This window comes from Arvicanthis niloticus, chromosome 13 (assembly GCF_011762505.2).
Source record: "Arvicanthis niloticus isolate mArvNil1 chromosome 13, mArvNil1.pat.X, whole genome shotgun sequence".
Taxonomy (NCBI): Eukaryota; Metazoa; Chordata; class Mammalia; order Rodentia; family Muridae; genus Arvicanthis; species Arvicanthis niloticus.
Window position 1 is genome coordinate 65163123 of NC_047670.1, and position 26542 is coordinate 65189664.

A 26542-nucleotide genomic window follows, 5' to 3' on the forward strand; every position below is an offset into this window, starting at 1 on the left:
TGAACATCAATAAGTGGTAAGATACATTATATTCTTGCAATAATAGTCATTAGCACTAAAAATAAATGAATTATATTTTGTGGCATAGAAAAATACATGAAAACTTAGAGATACAGGAAAATACATTCACTTTAGTTCCCACATGCATGTCACTGTCAAGGAAGCTCGGATGATTGACACAGTAAACTATTTACACTTTTTTTTTTATTAGAACAATAAAATTCTTATTTTTTCAAATAGTTAAAATCATTTTACATTTGCAATGATTATCTATTACTTTTAAGTGAAAGGACACGTAAATAGATGTGAACGGGAGAAAGAAAAGGGAAACAGAACAAAGAATCATGAAATAGTGACTTGTTTTAGGATAAAATCAAAGAGGAAATGTTAAGAGGGTACCATGATGCTACGCTATGCTAGATGAATCATTTCAGAAACAGTTGCCAGAAACACTGAGCAAAGGGGGCAGTGAGTGTCTTTCACGCAGTTCTTATTAGGTGTTAAGTAACAATGTTGCAGCCTCCATGGTCAAGGGTGGGCAGAAGACATGGTTTCATTCTCGTTGGATTATTTAGAAAGAGGTTTGTGGAAAATGAAAGTCTAATGTGAATATCATAAATTTCGATTCCTAAATGTGATGACCATCTAGCACCCTTGAAAGGACGCATTACAAATTATTTTGTTACATATATTTCAGAATAAAATAAAAAACAATTACTAGCAGTAAAGAACTTAGGAGGGACTCTTCTAAATAAGATGACAATCTTTTGTTTTTAAAATGTATTTATAGATACTAATAGGCTGGCACGGTTTTTTTTTTCAATGATTTAAACAAGGCATTAACCTTTTAAAATACTTTTGAAATCCAAAATCATTAATGATTTTGATATACAAGGCAAACACTATATTACATTACACAGAGTATTTTGAATACAAGTACACATTTCTTTCTGTCCCCTGTCTCAGGTTTCCTTTCACCCATGCATGTCCAAACCCTATTAATCCCCCAAATTCACCTCTTTGGAACAAGGAATCATTTATAGCTGAGAATTAAAACTCGCCTGCCTGTGGATCTGGTTCCTGAAACTGGGCTGCCTTGTCTGGCCTCCATGAGAAAGGATTTGCCTAGCTCTGCATTTGATGTACCAGGGTAGGGAAATATCCAGGAGGGGCTCCATCCTTTCAGAGAAGGGGAAGAAGGATGGGGGATGGGAGATGGCAGAAGGGGCTGTGTGAGAAGGGAGGAAGGGAGGAGGAGGGAGCAACCATTAGGATGTAAAGTAAGTGAATAAATAAATAATAAATAAATAAATAAATAAATAAATAAATAAATGGAGAGAAAATTGGCTTCATGTTTTTTTGGTCGGGGTTTTGAACTTGGCAATAGTACTTTAATATGGTTGGTTTGGTGTCAAAAATCAGAATACAAATTGAATGCTAGATCTACCACCCTTGGCCTTAAAAGTATGACGTAAGTATCTAGGGAAGCCATCATGAGACAGAGATACAGTGCTGGGCTAGCACGCCACAGGGAGAATTGAGCCATCTGCCATTAGCCAACAGGCTGGCTGTGTTCTCTTCTAGTACTCTGAGATTGAAGAAACTCACTGGGGTATATGTAGGTTTGAGAGAAAGCCCACCTACACTTCCCAGCATAACTAAGCTATCTACTCACCTATTCAAATATTTCAAAATAGTAAAAGGGAAAAAAGATATGTTTATTACTGTGTTTCAGTCTCTGGCTGAATAGACTAAAATTGTCTTTCTATAGAACATCCGGGTACTCAGGGCAATCTACTGTGATATTCAAGTAATCCTTAAAAGTTATGTTTATAATGTTATGTTTTAGTAGAACTTACAAGTCAAAACGAAGATTCTCTCTTTCTTCAAAGAAATAATCCAGAATAAACTTTCTTACAAAATCAGGATTCAAAGTATTATCAATCACTTCAGTTCTTCCAAACTATAGACAAAAACAGAAGAGGCACAAAAGTTAAAAACAAGCCTTACCTAGTGACTTACTTCACAGTGCAGCGCTCAGTGTCGATGTCCCTTTAAAAAAAGAGCAATCAACACCCAGTTGGCTTGATCAACTACAGCTCCAGAGAGAAGTACCTAAGGATCAAACCAGCGCTTGCTTGAACTCTCCCAGGGAAATAAACATGTGCTTGAGTTCATTCCAAACTCAGCTAGAGGCTGCAAAACATCACCCTCCCTTCTAACTTGAAAAACAAATTCCTTTTTAACCTAAAGAACCCATGTATACAACATATTTATTTTTTTAAATAAAACACTTTTTAAAAAGTCAGATAGATAATATGTATTCTTAATTAGAGAGGCTAAATATTCAGAGCTCTCCTCCTCAACTTTTACAGGAACCAGCCCTTCACAGAATAAGGTCTATTAGTCATGTTTTCAGTAGAAGTTTCTTGTAATTATTCTATACTTATGGCACAATTTCATTCAGGTTGACACATTATAATTACATATACCAATCTTGTATGCTTTTTAAAAAAATAGGTAATATTTCAGTTTAGAAAAATATGTTTCTCTATTTTGAGGGAGCGGAAGTCAGGGAAGAGAAGTGCACTTTGGGCCTCTCTCCTTTACATGTAAGGAAAGTCACTGGATGGCACTCCTAAAGTCGGTACAAACACACACAACACAAGTGCTTTTATCGTTAGTCTTCCCCTCCAGCTGCCAGTTTAATGAGGGGATTTTAACCTTAGCTGTGAGACCATTAGTCAATCAAGCAGGCAGGCTGTCTTGCTAGAGAACCTATTCTTACTAAAGTTACAGGAAGTATTATCTTTTTAATAAGAAGATGAAGAAACAAGTTTACCTATTCAATGTGAAGGCCAAAGGCTGCTTTAAACTTTATATTTAAATGGTTATATAATGAAAGGAAACAAAATACTCATGGGAGCAAATACAGAAAGAGTGTGGAGCAGAAACTGAAGGAAAGGCCATCCAGAGACTGCCCCACATGGGGATCCATCCCATATACAGTCACCAAACCCAGACACTATTGTGGATGCCAAGAAGTGCATGCTGACAGGAGCCTGATATAGCTGATATAGTCTCCTGAGAGGCTCTGCTAGAGCCTGACAAATACAGATGTGGATGCTTGCAGCCAACCATCAGAGTGAGCACTGGGTACCCAATGGGATCTCCAATGAAAGAGTTAGAGAAAGGACTGAAGGAGCTGAAGGGGTTTACAACCCCATAAGAAGAACAACAATATCAACCAACCAGACTCCCCAGAGCTCCCAGGGACTAAACCACCAACCAAGGAGTACACATGGAGGAACCCATGGCTCCAGCTGCATATGTACCAGAGGATGGCCTTGTTGGGCATCAATGGGAGGAGAGGCCCTTGGTCCTCTGAAGGCTTGATGCCCCAGTGTAAGGGAATTCGAGGCGGGGAAGCAGGAGTGGGTGGGTGGGGGAACACCCTCATAGAAGCAGGGGAGTGGAGATGGGATAGGGAATTTCCGGGGGAATGGGGGGAGGAACCTGGAAAAGGGATAATATTTAAAATGTAAATAAAGAAAATCCAATAAAAAAAGAATTTATTTGCATTATGGCCAACTAATTATTCCCTCACAAAGAAACAATTTGCCACTGAACACTACTTTATATTATGAACCAATATCACAAAAACAAACTCATCCAACGGTTACCATCCATATATTAAGACCCTACAAAAGGCTCAAAGAGTTGTTCTCCAGCTTGTGGAGTCATTTTGAAAGGTTCTAGAAAAGTCAGGAGGTGAACCTAGTGGACAAATTGAGTCACTAGAGTTGGGATCTTGGAGATATTTATTCCTGGTCCCTTCCTACCTTCCTGTGTCCCTTTTATGTGCTTGCTGGCTGACATGTGAACTTCTTGCATCACATGTTCAGTGTTCCACTACACTGTACAGAATGCCAAAGAAACACATTCCTCTTTAGGTTGCTTCTATAAGAAATTTGGGTCACAGTGATTATGTCAGAGAACTGATCTCTTGCTGTGACTAAGCCTTATGCTTAGACCTTTAGGACTGGCATGTGGGAGAAACACTGAAGAGTTTGGAGATGTTATGTTGAGAGTGAAGAGCATCAGTTCTCACTGGAAATATCAGATATTTACACTACAATTCATAAGAGCAGCAAAATTACAGCAGTGAGGTAGCTCTAGAAATAATTTTAAGGTTGGTAGTCACCACAACTCGGGGGACTGTATTAAAGGGTCACAGCATTAGGAAGGGTGAGCACCAGTGCTCTAGAGTATTGTAAAGAAGATTAGTGGGTGGTTCTATGCTATTTCTACTGACAACTAATGGGTTCTGGTTTTAGCTAATCATGTATAAATCATGACTGTGTCTCAGTATGTCTTCTGACACATTGCCCTGACATTCCCATGGCCTTCATGAAGCTAAATTCAGTGTGAATTTTGGGCCCTGGCCTCACATGGCCTCTCAGCCTATCTAACATAGCTGATCATTCCACCCTTCATCCTTTCTGAAGCATGCTATTCCAACTTTATGCCTTCGTGGTTGACTATATTATCCTTAGCATCCTCAGGCAATCAATTCCTTCTTTACAGGGTGTACTTCTAAGTTCTGACCTCCTGATAGGCATGCTTCAAGGGGTGTAATTTGGCTTTTTTCTATACATGTGCCCTCTGTAAAACTGGTGATAATATAAGGTTCCTAACATTTCCAGCCCTGAATATGGGATTGAGGCTTATTGCTTGCCCACTTCCACCTTCTGCCATGTGAAAACACACCAAGGGGAGCCTCAGTAAAAAGTATAGGTAGGGAACAACCCCCCTGGGAGAAAATAGGTTTCAGTACTTCATAAACTACACTCTCTTGTACTCTTTCATAGCATTACAGAACAGACTATACATTTGACTTTACAACTCACCTACTTGGTGGTGACTTCTAAGTCTATGTGACCAGCCTAGAGTCACCTTAGTGAAGACTTGTGCATACAGCTGTGAAGACTCATGCACACAGATGTTTTCTTGAGTTACATACACATCTGATATCTTACAGGCCCTTCAAAATTATCATCTAAATACAAACACTACCCCATACCCTCTTTAATCCTGGCATTTTGGCCTACCTCCTACTAAAAAGTGATTCTATACTGATCTATACTCTAACCATAAAGGGAAGTTACCAATATCAACAACTTCGTTTTCAACCTACCAATGCCTCTCCATCACTACTTCCTAAATTACCAATTCTAACTTCAAAAAATATCACAATGGTCCACTTGATAATTTCATATTACAAATTTTAATTCATGATTTTTGTCGTATAATGGATGATTTCAAAGGTGTATAATGGATGATTTCAAAGGTTTTCAATTCCTAACTCTGTCTCTTCTATTTTCACTATAAATTCCACAGCCAGAGCCATCCTGAAACAATGTAAATTGTATGCCTTTTCAGCAGACTAAAAGACCTACTGGCTTCACAGAACACATTGGACAAAGTCTTTTCAACCTATAGGACTTGGCTCCTCTCAAACATAATTAATACACATTTAAACTTATTTTATATTTTATTTATTTGTCTATCTGGGTCTGGTCACTTCAGTGTGATTCTTTTCCATTCTGTTAATTTTCCTGAAATTTTCATTTTTCTTAATGATTCATTGAAATTCCATTGTGAATACTGACCATATTTTTGTTATCCTCTCATCAACTGATGGATATCTGGACCGGTTTCATTTCTTCACTATTGTAATAGAGCATTAATGAGCACTGATGGGCAAGTATCTACGTGGAAGGATACAGAGCCTTATACAGTATGTTATAGATGGCTCCTATAACAGACCTATTTTTCTATTTTGGAGAAACCTCCATGTTGATTTCCAGAAGTTCTGCATCAGTTTATCTACCCACCAATGAAAACAAGAGCTCCATTTGCCTATATCCTTGCCAGCATTATAATTTATTTATTTATTTATTTATTTATTTATTTATTTATTTAATAGCCATTCTGGCTGCTATGAGACTCAAAACACAAGGCTATTTTCCTCTGAATCTCCCATATAAATGAGGATGCTGAAAGTTCTTGACATACTTGACATACAAGATATTTGTAGTTTTTCTTTCAAGAACTCATTGTTGAGTTTCATGGCTCATTTATTGACTAGATGGTTTGTTTTCTTGATGCTCAGCTTTTTTTGTCTTTTTTTTTTTTTAGTTCTTTGTCTATTCCACATGTTAATCTTCAGTCAGATGGACAACTGGCAAAGATGCCACCCTCCCTCACTAGGCAACAGATTCTTTTGATGTGTAGAAGCTGTATGATTTCATTAAGTTCCATTTAATCATCAGTCATGTTCAGAAAGTTCTTTTCTATGACTTTATCTTGAAGGGTCTACCTTATTTCCTCAAAGTATTTTGGGTTATCACACAGGTGTTATTATTCCACCCAGAGTAAATTTTGTGCAGAGGTAGAGGTAATACAATTTCATTCCATTGTTAGTTATCCAGTTTTTTCAGCACCATTTGTTCATAATGCTTGTATTTGTTCACAATGCCTCTAATGAGGTATTCTGTGCATCTTTGTCAACTATCAGGTGGTATAGTTGCATGGTTGATCACAACAGTGTGGATCTACATGTGAACTCACAGAGAGACGACAGAGCAAACAAGACTTGCACGAGGTCAAACAAGACAAGATCTCAGCATTGAGAATGGTCATGGAAACAAAGCTCCACACTTTACTAAGAAGCTCTTCACAATTTATACCTGTTGGGAAGGGAAAATCAGTCTTCTTCAATGAAGTGTCAGTGGGTATATGCAGGGAAGGCCCCATTCCCAGGAGTAGTTGGCCAACACAAAACATTTGTAGGGTGTGTATGTGTGTGTGTGTGTGTGTGTGTGTGTGCACATGCTTTTGTTTTGTTTTGTTTTGGATATTTGAGTTTGTTTGCTTATTTGTTTGACTGTTTTGGCTTCTGGATAGAGAAAATAAGTTTGATTGGATTGGAAGGACTCATGGGGGAAAAAGCTCTTATGCTGAATGTCAGCTATTTTGTATTATCAAAAGGATGAATACTTCTGTTCATAATTATGGAACAATAAAACATATATACAAGTAACATAATAAGGACTCAGATCGTATTTTGAGCATATATATGTTATCCAATACATATAATTCATGTAATGACAATAGAAAAAAAGAGCTAATAAGTTTGAACAAGAATGAAAAGGGGTATATGGGAAGGTTTGGAGGGAGAAAAGGGAGCAGTGAAATATTGTGATTAAAATAGAATTTTATGTAAAGAAGGTATATGCCTGTTGAAAATAATCTATGGTACAATAAATATATGTATAGGTGTGTCTTGTTCAGCCTTGTCCCATACAGTTTTTTCCCATATAAATTTTCATCATCTAATAATTAATAAACTGCCCTTTTCTTTATCAATTGAAAAGTCTTTTGGTTATTTAAATTAAATGTAAAAATGTTATTTTATTAGAATAAAATATCATTCTTCCAAACTGTGAGGCAAAAAAAAAAAAAAAGACAATTCACAGTCAAGTTTTCAAAGTTTTCCTTTGTTTGATGCTTATACTAATAGAATAAAAACCTACTTTTTCTATTTAGAAACGTGTGGCAGAAAATGGTGGGAAGAAAATGCTCTTTCTTGACTGCTAAATCAACTGATTATTAAATACTTCAGAGGAAAATTACTAGAAATAATATTTAAAAACTTCTTTTCTTGACATCAGGTATATCGTCTCTATTCAGAGAGAAATGTTATCAAGGTGTAGCCTAGGTCAAATGAGTAATAGTGGTACAATAGAAAATTCACCAGAACTAGACTACATCTTAAGTCAACTATTATCTGATAAGAAACATTCATTGTTAGTAAGCTACAAAGGGCAGATTATCAAGACAAGAGAAATAATAAACTCTGTAGTGCAGACAGAGTATTAAGACAGACTACTCAAAATCTCTCAATGAGAAAATTACACTTAAGACTATAAACCTTTAGGCAGAATAGAAAATGTTAAGTTCACACACACACACACACACACACACACACACAAACGCATGCAAGCAAACACACCCATGCACACACTTTCACACTCATGTGCACACATACATGCATATACTCGTGTTTGTACACATGCACTCACTCACACACATACATAGACATGCACACACACTCAAGACTTACATCCTCATACTATTGCTTTTGAAAGTTAAGTTCTCCCCTCATCAGTGAATGCATGGCTCTCTCCCTCTGGGGGAAAGAGATAAAATAGAGTCATGTGGCTCATTACCCAAAGCAATTATTTTTTATTTTTTTTTTTTTACAAATTAATGATCTGAAGTTCATGTATTTATGAAATAACAAATGAAAAATCTAAGCCTTTATTCAGAACTTACATTGTTATCGATCAGTGAGGCATGGCTACGGAGATGCAAAAGGAGAAACTGTGTGATTTACTTCCTTATAATAATCTTGCTAAAATCAATGTTTTACAAATGGGACAGTCTGTGGACTTTTAGGACCTTCTAATTTTAGAAATTCACCTGAAGCATTAACCATTAAAAAATTCAGCCTTCATCATATTTCTTTAACTTTCATAATTAACCCCAACAATTTTCAGGTTTCATTATTTTAAAAATTTATCCAAAATCCTGTTTAAAAGTAAATCATAATCCTAAAACTAATAATGTTTCATAGGGTTGTTTTTCGTGCTATTTTTTTAAATTATTTTTAGCTATCAACACTATGATTAGTGTCATAATTTAGCACATACAGAAAAATAATGGACTGATTTACATGGACAATTCTTATTGAAGAATACACACTATATTTATTACATATCATTTAGATCTTACTTAAAATATGATACATGTTTTTCAACAAATTGTTTAGTCTGAGGTTTATATGATTGGTCCTCTTCCTCCGAGAGAAAAAGATAAATTATGGTCATGTGGCTCAGTAGCTGAAGCAACTCTTCCTTCCTTCCTTCCTTCCTTCCTTCCTTCCTTCCTTCCTTCCTTCCCTCCTTCCCTCCTTCCCTCCTTCCTTCCTTCCTTCCTTCCTTCCTTCCTTCCTTCCTTCCCTCCTTCCCTCCTTCCCTCCTTCTTTTCTTTTTTCCTTCCTTCCTTTCTCTTTCTTTCTTTCTTTCTTTCTTTCTTTCTTTCTTTCTTTCTTCTTTCTTTTTTTGTTTTTAACAAATCAACAATCTGCCTCTCCCACCCCCAGAAACATTAGTTAAATAAGCTAGTTTTTCTCCTAAGATGCAAAGTTTGGCGAAATGTTACTCAAAACAAAATGGGCAGAAATGAGATCACTTAAATACGCCAATAACTTTAAGCTATGTTATTATGAAGAGGTGATTATCTAAATCGAGTTGATAAATTTGAAAAACATGAAATATGGAGAAGCAAAGCAACATGGTGGCTAAGATCCTACAGCATCCATCCCTACAAACTCACAAGTTAGAATGGCTGTTCTCATAACAACCTTTCTTCCCAACAGCTGATGACACCAGATGAGGAGTTACAGTGCATGGTTCTAGTATAAGGAAAAGATTCAGAAATGATGGAGGAAGTAACAAGGAAAGAGTCACTGCCTTCCCTTCCTTAATTCCGAATAGCAAAAGGCAAGATGCCTCTGACTTGGGAAAGGAGACTGACTTAAATGCTTTCCATAAAATTAAAACCCAGCATCAGACTCACCACTCTGAAGTCTACTGCCATGTAGAGCCCCTTCCCCCTCCCTCTCCCCCTCCCTCTCCCCCTCCCTCTCCCCCTCCCTCTCCCTCTCCCTCCTCCCTCTCTCTCTCTCTCTCCCATTTTCTTCCTCTCCCTCCCTCTCTTCTTCACCCGTGCTCTCGCTCTTGTGAATGCATGCTCTGCTAAAGGTCATGGGTGAGTAAATGAACTTTACTGGCTTCCTCCACCCGCATCTCTATCTCCATCTCCATCTCCACCCCCAATGCTACTCAGCAAAGAGAGTAGTAAGGCTTCAGTGCTGGGATCACCACCCTGAGAACCAACACTGGGTTCTACATCCAGGCCAGGGCTGGCAGGTGGAGCCTCCAGACCTGCCACAGAGTGAGTTTGTGAAACAATTTCCTGCCCAACTGCACAGATCCAGAAGCCGTGAGATTCAGCTATGACCCAGTTTTATATCAGTGTTGGGGGCAAAGGATTATCCTTATCACCCTTCCCCAATTTCAGGCTGCTGCAGCTATCTTCAAGAGGGTTAACCGCAGAGTTCTGGATAAACCTTAAATGTCCTAATGAGACAGACTCATATTCTGTCCTATATTACTGCCAGCTGCAGGTTGGGCTAAGGCACACCGCTGAGACTACATAGGTTCTTGCAGCTATGGAATTAGGGTATGACCCACTTTGGTGTCTGCTCTGGAGGACAAAGAGTCAGGCTTCTCTACATCACCTTAAACTTGCAAGGCAGAGAGAGAGCAAGGCTACTCACTCACTGTAGGGCAGGGTAACAGTTTAGGCTTTTGCCTAGGAATCCATGACAGGCCACAGAAACTTAAAACTGAGTAGAGCCGTTCACAGGCCACTGTTCACAGTTGGAACCTTTGGAAGAGGACCAACATCAATGAGAGATGTCACTTCAGTCCATTGGACTTCTCTTTTGGTCACACTTAGTGACTGTAGTATCTTGAGTCATAAATCTACCTCAGCATTAGACCTCAGATAGCAGGAATAGCCCTTGGTCAACCTGAGGCTGCATAGTACTTAGTGAACTATATTGCAGGCTATGGTACAGTTTGGTGAATTTGTGTCTTTAAGTGTGGCATAGAATTCTGCAACTGGTTCATCCAGGGTGATTCTGCCTCTATCTGGACAATTAAAACTATTGCTGCAGGTCTGAAACTTTGTAAGGCATGAGGATGTACTCTAGACCCAAAAATCAGATTACCCTTTTGTGATTCTATCTTAATAACCTAATACATAGTGAACAACAACCAACCACAGAGTTGGGGCAAATCTAAGTTTAGGTCACTTTCTAGTACTGAAACAATCATCACCCAGACTTGCAGCAAAACTGGAGATACAATTTGAAGAGTCTCTGAAAAAAAAAATGAAATGCATGCATCTCTAAAAAAAAAAAAAACAAAAAACAGACACAGATAACGTCAGACTTCAATGACTAGAACGAATCCTTAACTCTTCAACATGCAGAAAATGCACCCCACAAAAAGAATCAGAAAACTTCAGGGAAATCATGATGTCACCTTATGTCACCTAAGAGTTAAAATAAGATGAAAGAAACCAATGAAACAATACCTGTATGGGCAAAGGCTAGGAGAGTTGGATCCGCTATTTTAAGGAAACTCAACATGGTTCAAGGCAAAACAAAGAAAAGATGCAATCCACCAACAAAGAAACTTAGAAAAAAAGGAAGAAAGTAAAAGAAAAAAAAAATCCACAAAAGTATTGAGCTGAAACAGATGGAGTGAAAGTAAACAGTAACAGAAAGATATCATTAGCACAAATTAAACAGAGGGAGAGTTGGTCAATTCAAAGGCAGGCTATTTGAAAATATACAGAGGGAGAAACAGAAAGGAAGAGAAAAGATTAAATGTGTGGGAACTCTTTGGTGGTTTAGCTCCCCCTGGGAGCTTTCGGGGTTTGGTTGGTTGACACTATGAGATTGAAACCCTCTTCAGCTCCTACAATCCTTGCACTAATTTCTCCATTGGGGTCCCTGCTCTCAGTCCGATGATTGGCCGCATAATCTGCATCTGTATCTGTCAGGCTCTGGCAGAGCTTTGAGGGGACAACTCTACCAGGCTCCTGTCAGTAAGCACTTCTTGGCATCAACAATAATGTCTGGATTTGGTGTCTGCAGATGGGATGGATCCTTAGGTGAGGCAGTCTCTGGGTGGCCTTTCCTTCAGTCTCTGCTCCACTCTTTGTCCCTGTATCTCCTTTTAACAGGAGGAATTCTGGATTAATATTTTTGAGGTGGTTGGGTGGCCCCATCCCTCAACTGGGGGCATGCCTATCCACTGGATATGGTCTCTACAGGTTCTCTCTCCCCTTTATTGGGTATTTCAGTTAATGTCCTTTCTGTTAGGTTCTGGGAACCTCTTGGGTCCCGGGCATCTGGGACTTTCTAGTGGCTACCCCCAGTGCCCTACACACCTACTTTCAAATTCCTGACCCTCTGTACTTCTCCCCCATCTCCTCCCATATCTGAATTGGCCCCACTTTTTCCCTTCCCCCTCCTTAACTAAAAAGTATACATGGATGGGGGGACTCATGGCCCCAGCAGGACATGTAGCAGAGAATTGCTTTAGTGGGCATCACTGGGAGGGGAGCCCCTTGGTCCTGTGTAGGCTCAATGACCCAGGATAGTGGAATGCTAGGGTGCTGAGGCAGGAGTGGGTGGGCAGGTGAGGGAGCACCTTCATAGAGGCAAAAGGGAGGGGAGGGGATAAGGGGCTTGTGGAGGGGAAACTGGGAAGGGGGATAACATTTGAAATGTAAATAAATAAAATAATAACAACAACAAAAGTGTGGGAACATGGCAACAGCATCTCAAAGTAGATAATCTGGTAACTGGGGCTCCAGAGGGACAGGAGCTCAGGAAAAGGGAAGGAAGATTTTTCAAAGCAATATTAACAGAAGTCTTTGCAAACCAAGAGAGGAATGCAAATATCCAGGTTTCAGAAGGTCAGAGGTCATCATATTTAACTCAGCCAAGTCTCCTCCAAAACATAACCAGCCACTCAAATGTAAAAGAGACGTGTCCCCAAGGCAGTTAAAAAGGACAGGCAGTCATGCCCCAACTCCTGAACGCAGACTTGTCAGTAGGAAGCTCTCAAAGCATGAGAGAGATACATGAAAATAATAGAAAAAAATGAGTTAACCACAACCAAGAAGACTAGCAGAGCTATCCTTTAGAGGTATGGAACAGGTAACAAAAGCTGAGATCACATGCTTCCATAAACCCGTCTTAAAAAAAAATTTAAAAATGGAGGGAATTGTCCAAGTTGAAAGAGATGCTAACAAGTGAGGAGATAAGAAAAACTAGACACATTCAGAAGACTTCACTGTTGTGAACAGGGTGATAGCCCTCCCCGAGCTCTGTATACTGAAGACAAGGTGTTCCACTAAAGTTTTTAATTGGCTTGTTTTTTCATTTCTGGCATCATTTCAATTTAGATTGTTATGAATCCTTATTAATTTTATGTCTTGTATTAATTTCCTTATACTATTGATCTTCTTAGCTTTTGTCTTCTTTGAGTTAGTTGACCACAATTATAATCATTATCTTGAGTTCATTTTTATATATTCTTCTGGTCACATTCATTAAGGGCCATTATTCTGGGCTTGGTAGGTTTAGGAGGAGATGTGATCTTGTTTATTTGTGGTGTTTTTATTTCTGTGTTGGAGTTAGTATGTTGGTTGCGTTTTTATTTGTCTTTTGTCTCTTCTTTCAGTAGAGATATTTATAGTGTTCAGGATGGGGCGAATTCATGATAGAGGTGGAATCTTACCTTCCTCTTTTTCCCCCTTTTTTGGGGGGATGCATCCTCTATTCAGGGATTTTGTTTCTCTGCTAGTCCAGTATAGACCAAACAACTATTAGGTTCTGGGTAGCTCTGGTATGAGCAACCATTACTGTACCATTCCACCTCCTATGGTACTCAGATGCAAGGACCAAGTGACCACTGGATTCTCAGCCTTTCAAATGTGTGACAGCTGCTGTTTGACTCTTTGGATATTAAGATGAATTAAGATAATTAAGATGAATTGTGTGTGTGTGTGTGTGTGTGTGTGTGTGTGTGTGTAGGAATCATTGTTTGTTCTATAGGTTCTGTTTCTCTAGAGAACCTCGACTAATACAAGTACCACTAAAACACTACAGAGTCTGATATTTATTCTACGCAGTAAAGGTAACAAGGCCTATAATGACAACACAGGATTTCAAGGGTACAAGATAAAGACGCACATGTGTTTCACAGCAGAAATCCTATTTGTGAAGAAAGCTGAGCTATGAAGACTCTGCCAGTGACTTCTCAGTAGATGTTACACATTCATGACTCACTGTGGCGATGAGTAAATGTTGAACTGAGTGTACATGAAAGGAGGCCCACCAGAGACAGCTCCAACAATGTTAACCATTTCAAGCAACAATATTTGACAATTGTAAACAACTAGAGCTGTGTGCTCCCCTCACACTGAAACACATGGAATCCACAATCGACTGTAATTTAAGTGTTCATGAGTAATTGACAAATGGATTCATTTTGAAGAACAAAACTGTAAGTCACAGAAGTAACAGCATTTTCCAAGTCTCTATTGGCATGTAACATTTTTGCATTTTTATAACTAATAACAACTTGTGTCATTTATGGCTCTGAAAGTATTAAGAGATTTGTTATTTCATGAGTTTTTCATAATGCATGATCATTAGATACGATATACTGAAGAAAATATAATTATACTAGTGTCAGATACAATTTAAAATCAGGGTTTGGATTACAAAGTGATGATTTTGTACTTATCTAAACTATGTTGCTTCTTTTTTGTTTTAAGATTTATTTATTTATTTATTTATTTATTTATTTATTTATTTTTATGTATGTGTGTACACTGTGGCTGTCTTCAGACAGCCCAGAAGAGGGCATCAGATCCCATTACAGATGGTTGTGAGCCACCATATGGTTGCTGGGAATTGAACTCAGGACCTCCGGAAGAGCAGTCAGTGCTCTTAACCATTGCGCCATCTCTCCAGCCCCATTATGTTGCTTCTTAATGAATCTTTTTGCCAGTTAATCTCTGCTATCTAAATGTTATGTATCTCAGAACATGAACTCATAGTAACCTAATGCTTTTGATTTATCAAAAAGCATTAATTTAGATAGATGAAAAACAGCAGTGTGGTGAAGTTGGTATCTAAGTCAGTAAATCTGGATATACAAACAAATTAAAGTTGCTGAAAAATTAACTATACTGTACACTCCTTGAGGTACACGGAGTCCATTTTTATACTCTAACCACCATACCAGCTGCACAATTAGTCCTCACTAAATGCTGGAGAGATTAATAAATGATTAAGTGTTTTTGAAGTTATTAGGAAAGTGCCTCTCTTTCCTAAGTCTGATCTGAAATAGCTAGATAAACATGTCTCATCCTGATAAAGCAATGTTCAACACTTAATATGTTTTCAAAAGAATTGAAACAGCTACTAGAAGTTTCATTTTGAAGCCCCTAACAACGTGAAATGAATACAAGAATACTGTCACGGAGAACAAGCTCTTCCTGCTCTGTCAGCACAGCCCTCATTTGGAAGTTTCCTGCCACAGATATCCAGGACACCCCCACACAGTCGCCAGGAACTCAGTCTCATATGACAAACTCTCTAATGTTGCAAAGGTCTTCCTTACAGTGCCCCACTCGACAACTTTATAAATAAAAATATTTTTATAAATACTTTTATAAATAAAAATATTTTAAGACTCTGAGGGCGGTTGTTGTGATTATCCAAACTCTGTACTATTTTCAAAACAAACAAACAAACAAACAAACAGCCCTTCCTTTATTCACATGGCACAGGGGCTAGCTCTTACTTCAAGACAGAGGCCTTCCTCACACACATACCTGCTTGTCTGTGTACTGGAGCATAGAAATCAAAAGGGGTCATTTTGGATTTGCTCCCAGAGGACTAAAGAGCAATAGTATTAGGCCGAATCACCAGAAATTGCCTAATGACAATCATTTTTTACTTATAAAAATGGCAATTCCATGCAGTTCGATGTAAATGCATTTTTCTTCATAAGCACTGCACATTCATCAGGGTGGCCTCGGATTGCCTTAACTGTTAGCAGCTGTGTATTACCACACTTACAGATTGGATTTGAGGCCAAGTAAACCCCAAGGACCATTTTGTATCATTTGCTAGACAAGCACCAGGAATAGAATTCTGCAGCGTAGAAAGTTATTACCTGCTGCTTGGTAGTATTTTGCTTTGTTTTGCTTTTGTTTTTAGAAAAGTTGTCTTCCCTCTTATAATCCTGGTGTATCCTTAAGTACTTGTTATTGCCAGATATTGCTTCTAGCAACTAATATTTCATTACTGGAACAACTGTAGGAGCTGAAATCATCACGGCTCGTCTTACACATGCACAGAGTCAGCAAGAAACCAGGCACTGCATTACTCTGGGAAATGTAAAGGATACATTTACCTTCCTTGAGCGAAGAAATCTGTCCTTAATAATTGTCATGGGGATTAAGTATCAAATAGGGTAGGTTTTTTTTTGTTGTTGTTTTTCAGTGCCTTTAGTTGCTAAGGGCTAAGCCATGCTTCTCTCCTGCATTTCCTCCTGCATTTCCTCCTGCATTTCTCTCCCATGTGATCCTGTCAGCTCTTTTGAAACTCCCTTGAAAGTGCCTTCTCCTTGCTATCCATGGTTGTGTGGAGTTCACATGTTGGACACCTTATTCCCTCATCCCCTACAGCAGGGCTGAGTGGAGGGCTTTGAAGTAGCACACGTAATACTGTGTGCTGTTCTCCTAACAACATAGTGGCTCTTCCAGGGGAGCAGCCTCCTGATTAGAGACAGTGGGTTACTGAGATAAAGATGCTTTTGTGAGCTCATCCCTGCTCCATCCTGACCCAGTCTTTTTTTACCTTCTTCACTTCACCATTGAATGAAGTGATAAAACTTTGAAAGACATGGTCCCCTCCACATCTGTGCTAGGCTTCACAGCTTCCAAAACAGGGAGAGATAAATACTTTCCTTATAATTTATCCAAACTTTGGTGTTCTTTAGTAGAAAAACAAGCAAGCTAAGACATCCAGTGCTTCTCAGTCTTCACCCATGGCTTCTACCCATCCAGGATAGCTCTGGGTCCTGCTTGGTTTGCACATTGTCCTTTCAAGATGGTTTCTTATAACCGCCATTTTCAATTCTCTCAATGACAAATAAGAGAACAGCAGAATATTCTATTATACATCGGCATTTTATCTTAATAATATGTGATGGGCTTATAAAAAGATAAAGAGGGGGGAGATATGTTCTATGGGAGTGTGATGAGGTATTGGGGAAGGGAGTGCCTCTGCTGGCCCATGCTTAGGCATCTCTTTCCCCTGAGGGACCAGCTAGTACAGTATAGAATAGAGTTTATTCAGGGCATGGGGAGAGGAGTTAAGAGGGTAATAGAGGAAGAGAGAGAGGGAGAGGAGGAGAGGGAGAAGGAGAGGGAAAAGAGAACAGGGAGGAAGAGAGGAGGAGGGGAGAGAGAGAAAAAAGGGGGAAGGGAAGAGCCCAAGAGGGCAAGAAAGGAACAAGAGATCAAGAGAGAAAAGAAGGGGCAAGCAGCCACTTTTATAGTGGGCCAAGCGTACCTAGCTGTTGCCCAGGTAACTGTGGAGGTGGAGTTTAGACAGAATGCAAACATTATGCCACCTAAATAGTAAGCCTCAGCTTCTTATATGACTTTGGTTTTTGTTGTTTTTTGGTTTTATTTCAAACTCAAGCTTCAGAAGTAATTACAACATACCCCCAATGACATAAAATGCCTTCACCTTTATAAAATCAGAACATAATAGCTAGATTTGGATTATAATCACGTATACAAGAGTAATGTAACGGCAACAGTTTCAGACAGCCATGGAACCAAGTACCATTCTAAATTTATAACCAAGTATCACTGGTCAAGGTGCTTATCCATGTGTGCTTCTGTTTCCCAGTAGGGTGATTACAATAGCCCATACCTCTTAAGTTTGTTGTAAAAACTAAATTAGCCAATAAATGAGAACTGTTTAAAACAGTTGTTGTCCGTTGTCATGGTAAAAGAGCTTGCAAATTATATTTTTAATAAACCACTTCACTAATTGTGCAACAACAACAAAACCCTGAGACTGATTTTTAACCACACAAAACTTTTGAGTTTAGTTTATTCACATTCAACAAGAACACTCCAGTGCAGTTCTGAACAATTTGTAACACTGTTCCTCAAATTCCCCTTATGTAATGAATTTTCTGACTGTCATCATTCTGCAGTTGCACTGGCTACGTGCCTGGTTCTGTATTTACCATGGTTCCTTTATTGGTTACTGAATCATAGTACTCTTCACCCCTGTGTGACACCTATGGTCTGTCAAGGGTTGTATGCTGCATAATCAAGATAGGAAAAAGAGGAACTGGGAGCATGTGTCAGGGGACTGCAAAGCCATTTAGGAAAATCAAATGCATAACCAATACAAAAACAAATGAGAGAGAGAGAGAGAGAGAGAGAGACAGGCAGGCAGACCAACCAACCAGACTCGAAAGAACACTGCAACAAGGAAAACTAAAGCCAACCGGTGAGGTGTGGAGATGGCTCACTGGGTAAAAGAACTCACTTTGTAAACAAGAGGATCCTAGTACAAGTCCCCTGAAAGCACAGGACAAAAGCGAACCATGGCCACAGGCCTGTAAGCCCAGAACTAGGGAGCAAAGAGGTGAGGCCTCCGGGGCTCACTAGCCCACAAGCCTAGGCAAGATAGCAAGTTTCTGGCTCAGTCAGATCAACAAAGAAATATACCTGATGTCCTCTTGTGGCCTCCTCATACCCAGCCACATTTACACACACACACACACACACACACACACACACACACACACACACACGATATAAATAAAAAAGGTAGTGAAGCAATAAGTTGTTGCTCTGTTTTACTGAGATTGTGAAAGAGAATGCACAACTCTTGAAGACTGAGTGGATAATGAGGATACAGAAATCGGGACAATTGAAACAACTGTTATTAGCTATATTTATAACTATAAAGCAACTTTGGGGAAATGGCAATGACTTGGCATTTAGATATGACTAGTTTTGAGGTAAATATGAAAGACCCATATGAGCCTGTGGGGGCCATCCCCAATCCCCACCATGAGTCACTAGAAGAATGCTGTTGACGGCACTTCAAGATTGTGTCCTCCTAACCTTCTTTTTATCCCTAGAACTGAGGCAAACAGCTCTGAATTACTATGTACTTTTGCCAATAGACTCTGCTTCACCCAAGGATGTCATGGACTCAGATCTTTGCAACTGTCAGACTAAATTTTCATTGCTACAATAAATATCTCAAACATGTGTTTGTCACAGTAACAGAATGTTGGCTGATCTAAAATGTCGGCACCAGAAATTTGAGTGGTCTTTGCGGATGTTGTACGCTAGCATGCTAACACAATGTAGAATTCACAGGAAACAGAAGACTCAGGTGGAATAAGGTGGGGAAAGCCTGAAATTCTGTATTCTGAAATTCTGTGAACACAACTAGGAACATGGACAGTAACAATCCGCTGGTGGGGTTTCAAACAAAACCCAGAACTCCACTGGGAAATGGACCAAAGGTCTTGCTTCCTATACCGTGCCAACCAATTTGAGGCTTTTTTGCCATGCTCTGAGACTTTTTGGTTCTTTGAACTTGAAGATAATGGGTTTGTTTGTCTGACAAAGAAAATTCAAGACTACAAAGGACTCAGTTCTCAGCATGAGCACCACTGGCTGCTTTTAGTCAGATTTAAGGAAAGAATCCGGATCAAAGAAAAGAAGGCCGCTGCAAGGCTGGGAAGTTCTGCAGTGTGACTAGACAGAGGCACACATACAGTTAGTTCAGCTAAGTCAGAACAACAGAGACAAAAAGGAAGCCGAGTGCATGCGAGTGCCTGCAAGCACGAGAAGATCAACACACTGTGAGCATCTCAGCTCCCACTAATTGCAGTTCCAGAGGGAAGAACTGCAAATTTAGTTTGAACACTCTGTCAGAAGAGAGGGCTGTTGGGTGCTTTATACACTCAGGACCTACTAGAGACTAAGTTTCACAAGTTTACCCATTCATGATGAGCTCATTACATAGTCTGAGTGGGATCAGGTAGTTTAAGCTGTAAGTCAACTTCAGCGTCCACTACAGTCCTGGCTTCTATAGGTAGGCAGACTATAAGACGAGGAAGGGAGTCATGAATGTTCCCGTGAAGGTTTCTGAGGAATACCAGGCCAACCCACTCAGAATCCCAGCAAACAGCCTCTGACAGGTGAATGCAAGCAGAAAGGCCTCCTTGGGAATGCTGTTGGAACAAGGAGGGCCAGCTGAAGGGGCTGGCCATATGGACCACAATCAAGAAGATCAGAGAGCATGGGGCTCTATCAATCCTTAAAGTCCACATCTGGTGACAGTGTACTAGAATGCCACACATGAATACTAGCAATTCTTCCCTGCTGAGTTCCATTCTTGCTTTGATCTAACTCTTTTCTGTAGCCTGAATTCTCTCCATGTCTGTTTCACGACTATTCCTGGGATATGTGTCACTCTTGTCTTTATAGGGCTCACCTTCAGTTCACTGGTGTCACAAAGTCTCTCAAGCAACACTGAAATAATTAAGGTTTTATGACTCTTATGGGTGGAGCAAATGTGCATTCTGAGGCAGCCATGAAATTTGGGAGGACGGGGGTGAATACTATAAGTTTGTTATTACCCAAAAGCCCATGTATTAAAGGTCGATTTCAAAAGGGTTACTATTGAGAAGACTTGAAGCGAAGCCTAGAGAGAGATTCTGAAGTCCCTGGGAGGTGTCACTTTCAATGGGTACTAGCTCCAGCCCCTCCCTGCTCTCATTAGCTTTCTGGCTAGGGAGAAACTCATCTCAACCAAGGGAACTAACCAAGCATAGACTAAACTTCTAAAACTAGAATCCAAAAGAAGCTGTTTTTCTTTATACATAAGCTGTGTTGGGTGTTTGCTATAGTAATGGAAAGCTCGCGGAAACACACATGAGAGAAACTCAGCAACGCACTGGCAATCCATCCTTACCAATATAATTGATATTGAGCTGTTTGCATTCCAGTTGAACATAAAATACATTGGTTTTTTCTTGACCATCTACCTCACCATTGAGACAATTAATAAGGTAACTAATGAGAAGCATTGTACCGCAGCAAGTACAAGAACGGCACTCGGGAAGGCTAGCCACACACTGTGACCCCATTAAAGGATCTGCTGCCTTTCTCAGAAAAGCAGCAAAGCCCAGAGAAGTGAGAGGCCCCACTCTCAACTGCTGTCCTCTCTTTAAATGAGCACATGCTCTGGAAAATATGATAACTGGAATCTTCTCATCTGCTCTGCTTCCTGTTCATCTAACGATGCGTATCTGTGTTAAAGTGAGGAAAGTAAGCTCCTGTTTTATTTCCAAACAACAAACGACTTTCTGACAAAATGTAAGTAAGTAAGAAGCAGGTGATATTTGCCAATAAGTGCCTTCACTTAAAACCCTTTGGTCTCACATTTTATAAAAAAATTCAACTATTGACTTTTTTTTCCTGAGACAGGGTTTCTTTGTATAGCCCTGGCTGTCCTGTAACTCATTCTGTAAACCAGGCTGGCCTCAAACTCTGCCTGCCTCTGCCTCCCAAATGCTAGGATTAAAGGCCTCCCAAGTGCTGGGGTTAAAGGCATGAGCCACCACTGCCCGGCAACTATTGACTTCTAAAAGTGAGATTGTCTCCACAGACATAAGGCACAGAAGGAATCATGTCAACCTGACAGGTCTCCTGTCTGGAAGACTACAAGAGAAGCTCATGAGTGCAATTCAGCAAATCAAACAATAAAAAATCCAATCTTTGGGTTGAGGAATATGCAGAATAACTTCCAATAAATAGGTAAACATCTCTACATTATAACCCATGCTGGATCTTCTGCACAGTGATTTTGAAAACAGGATTTCTCTTACCTCTCTCCATTCTTTATTCCCAACTGCTTGTGTATATAAGACACAAACTACAAAAGATGAAAAAACACACATATGTAAATTTTAGTAGGAATGTACATGTTCTCTGTTTCAACTGTCCAAAGGATGCACTTAAAAACAAAAAAAAAGTGGGGGAGGTTAATTCCAGGGCTTAAAATAACTAGAATTTAATATGAACATACTTTAGCATACAGAGAATATTACCATTGGTAGATAATGCCTTTATATTACACTATAGATGTAGATACATTTCAAAACCATACTTTAATAATGTCAAATATCGGTATTTTAGCATGTGTATAAACTGCTTTCAAAATACTCAACTCTCTCAGAGCAGCCTCAAAAGTGACAACCTGAGGCAAATGTTCTCTGCATTTATATCAGTGACTCCTCAGCACTGTTTATAAACAGAAAAGGTGTTTTATTAATTGATAAAGTCTAAGAAGTAGAGATTAAAGGCTTTACACAATAATTATGGGTTAAGAAGAATCTTATCACTTGTCAAATGAGGTGCAAAATAATTTTACCACAAATCTCAATGTCTTTTTTCAGTTGTCAAAAAAAAGTAAAATAAAATAAACGGAAATTGTAAATTTCACATAACATTTGCAAGATTAAGTGAAATAAACAGAACATTTGACTTACTTGGATCAGACTTAGAAAACGTATCTCTATCAAGAAGATTTCTGTTAAGTAAAAACAGAGAACACTAGTTAATTACAAAATCCGAACACTTAGATTTCTATAACTGCCGAAAATATAAATATGCAAACACCCACATAGAACTAAATATGAACTTTCTGCCTCTTGCTTCTCTTATTCAGACTAGCTATCAGTGGATTCATTTCCTTGTCCTGCATTACAGTTGAGCAAAGATCTGACTCTCCATCTTGTGAAACTGGAATGTCTGTGCAGACACCACTACTTCAGGTTTTCTTGTAACTCATCATTGAGACCCTGCGGATGCTTGGACCAACTTCCCAAACATAAATGAGAGTCAGTTACTAAGACAAACGTAGCAACTCAGAGTATGCGGCCACATGGACACACATATAACAGCATACAGTAGAAAGCTCCTCCTAGTGACACGTTTTGTCAGCTCTGAAGGGTTGTTGCAAACAACCTTCTAGTCTGGTGATTTCTAATGAGCACATGGATCCTGTTTAAGCAATCTTTCTAGTAGGGCGATATAAACAACTAGGCAAAGCTAATACAAGTATTGACTTCAATTTTTGCATATATTTTATCATCCATAACAGAATAAGATGAAAGCAGAAAATGGGCATTGGGGGGTATTCTGTTATCTTCAACAGCAATAATATAGTCATATGTGTTGCATTATACATTGTATAATACTAGAGTATCATTAGAAAATTAAGTTCAGGTGCCAGGGAGGTGGCTCAGTCAGTAAGTGCTTACTACACAAACCTGAAGACCTGAGGTCAAGAACCCATCACACATGTCAAAAGCCAGGTAGTGTAGCATGTGCCTATATGCCCAACCCAAGGGGAGCAGAGATAGGCAGGTCCCTGAAGCTCAACAGCCAGGCCATTTCTGCAAAATCAGCAAGCTTCTGATTCTGTGAAAGACCCTCTCTCAAAAGTAAGGTGAAGAAAAATTGAGGAAAATATCAGTGTTGGTCTCTGGCTTACACATAAAAACTCTCTCTCACACACACGCACACATGCACACATGCACTTATGCACATGAGCACCAAAATACAAGAGTTAAGTTCAGTATTTTATGATTAATAAGGTAGGGAAGTACTAAAACGTCACATCTGAAAAGCTACCACTTCTACTGTCACCACTGTCACTGAAAAATAAAGACAGTCAACCAACAGCACAGGTGGCCACCTGAAGCCACCTCTTGAAGTATTCCCAGGAAAAAAAGAAGACGTACTCATATTTGGAATCAAGTTAGGTTTTAAAAGGCCTATGCTCTGCAGAAACCAAATGAAAACAATCCTTCCTGTCCCCTATGCAGACTCCCAGACTCCAGCAATGGTTGGCAAACGGTAATTCAAAACATTTCCACTTGAAGAGGTACTGTGATATTACATCTGCAGAGGTAGTTTTCCACTTAGTAATAATTCTCTGGCCCTTCAGTAATAAGGCTCTGGCCCTTCCAGTGGCTCCAACATTCCCCCATGAAAATTCTAAAACAATGTTAATTAAGTTACTTCGTTCAAAGTTCATGGAAACAAGAGAGTCCAAAACACTATGGTTGAGACTCAGAGTATGCCAGATATATATTTTAAAGACTATAATGTAATTCTAGAGCTTTGCTCATATAAGACTGGCTGCAAGCTTTAATTAAAAATAAAAAATAAAGATTTTTTTTTATCCACAAGAAGTCTAAAACCCCAGAACTTCTTCACTGTGATCTTGACAACTGAGATTTAATTTTGCAATTCTGCCTAAATATACATTGTTCTCTCATGCGGTCACATGACTAGGATATGACAGAGAGTATCTGATTTTGAGTTGCTAGAAGGCTACTGTGCTTGCACATTTGAAAATTCATAAAAATCAAAATTTTAAATTATGGATAGAGAGCAAGCGATCAACAATGGTCAAACTGCATCTCTACCATGAGCCTACTCAAAATTCATATAAAACATTTATAAAGAAAGTCCACTCATGCTAATATATGGGACTAAAAAAAAGAACAAATTGGTTGAACTAACCTGACCCAGGCAGACAAAGTTACACATTCTTTTTAATAGAAGGCTCCTCATTCCAAACCTTCAAATGTGAGCACATACCCTACAGTAACTGCAGAAACCAGCAAAGTGGAACCATTGCCAGGGTGGGCAGTGGGGGTGAACTAGAAGAAGAAATACTGGGTACAGGATCTCTAATTAGGGAGAGAGAGTGGAGATACATACAAAAGGAGAAGAGAGGAGGACAGCAACAGTAAGGATGTCTGAAGAAGCCATCATCATTAGGTATCTACCTCTGTGCATTAAACCTGTCATGCACAGAGGTCTGTATAAATAGACAGATATAGTTTAAATGAACGTTCTCACCTGAGTTAACAATGCTTCCTCCTAGAACCAAAGACAATCTAGCAAAAAGCCCAGCAGCAGCCATTAGAAGCCCTCTTTTGAGCTGTTGGGTCAGGACTGTTGAAAAGACTCCCAGCTAGTACTAACTATTGCTATTCCCCTTCTTGGCTACACCCTCCACCCAAAGTCAAAGTTTAAGTCCCTATTTTTGAAGACACCATGCACTTCAGAAACAAGGCTCAGAAACCACTGACCTGGAACTGACTTAAATGCCTCTTCCCTGAAGATTCAATGGGACTAGAAGGCGCCATGATTACTTCCAAGCAAGAGAAGCAAGCAATAGTATCCTATTTGACTATGATGCCTATGAACCATGACAATGACCAGAATAGCACAATAAACCTCTGGACACAGTGGTGGCACACATATTTGGTGGTAACTATCAGCTCTCTAACTAGATTTAAGACCCGTTCAAGAAGAGGAAAATCATGCCTGGTACTAGAGACTTAACCAACCACCTAGAGTTAGTGAAGTCATGGAGCTTAGAGAAGAAGCTACAAGGACTGGTTTCCTAAACCAGCATAATCTCTAACTACATCTAAATATCTGTCCTTAAATCCACAGGTAAGTGTAGTTCTCATTCCTCATCCAAAAGTTTTGTTGCAACCGATGGAGACTGTTACACAGAAGCATAACCAATTCTAAGCAGAGCTGTGGAGCCTAGCTAGTCTCAGTAGAGACTACACAACATCTACACAACAACTCTTGCATCTAAGGCTTGGGAACATTGAAGAAGAGAGACTGGAGGATCATAAGAGTCAGATAATCAGAGAGTGTCCTGAGAGACTGTAATATCAGAGGCTACTCACTTAAAGTATCACCAACATCCATGCTGGCACAGGAGCTGAACAAGGATGGCAACAACAGACATATCAAATTGGAAAGGGGAAAGCCCAGGTGACATCAACCCTACACAAAGAGCTACAGACAACTATGGAATACTGAGAGTCTTCCCCACTGGGCAAAAGCACAACCAAATGGCTCTTTAATACCAAATGGGTATCTCTGAAAACATACATACAAGTAACATTAGACAGACTAAGCAGATCATATTTAGAAATATATATATGTATTACATACAAATATATGTAATACATATTGTATAATATATATATATATATATATATATATATATATATATATATATATACACATGTAACAACAATTAATGAGGAAAGAGGCCATAGATTATAGAGGGATAAAGAGGGAGTTTAGAGGGAGGAAAGGAAATAAGGAAAATGATTTAATTATATTACAATTTCAAAAATAAAAGAAACAAATTTTAAAAGTCATTTTGTAAATAAGGAAACCCAGCCGAGGCCCAGAAAAAGTAACTTAATAAACAAGACACAAAATTCCAGTAAAAAATGACCTCATGATGCCAACTCCCCTGACTCCAGTCCCCTGTTCTTTATAGACCAAAACACAGCCTGGAGAATTCCAGAACAAACAACTTATTTTCTCAGAAGTGTTAGGAATGTGAAGCTTGAGCCAAATGGTAGAAAGCCAAACAAGTTCTCATCAGAAGGGCAATTTGAAAGGCTTTGCTTACAGAATGAGAGAAACAGATCAAGAGGCCAAAGACTGCATTTGTCACAGAGAAGCATCTTTGTTTCCCATGCAAAGCTGCACCCCACACACACATGCAGATATAAACACACACATGCACACACAAACACACACAAATGCAATCATGAACAAACATACACATGTACACACAAAC

At 39.2% G+C, this 26542-nt stretch overlaps 1 protein-coding gene across 1 annotated transcript in view; it reads right to left on the reverse strand.

Moving 5' to 3' along the window:
• The window catches only part of Cpne8 (copine 8), a 168312-nt gene that overhangs the window by 118886 nt on the left and 22884 nt on the right, over window positions 1-26542 (reverse strand). Inside the window, 3 exon segments of the mRNA XM_034516519.2 lie at window positions 1860-1963; window positions 21732-21778; window positions 22395-22435. Of these exon segments, the coding sequence (XP_034372410.1) occupies window positions 1860-1963; window positions 21732-21778; window positions 22395-22435 (192 nt within the window).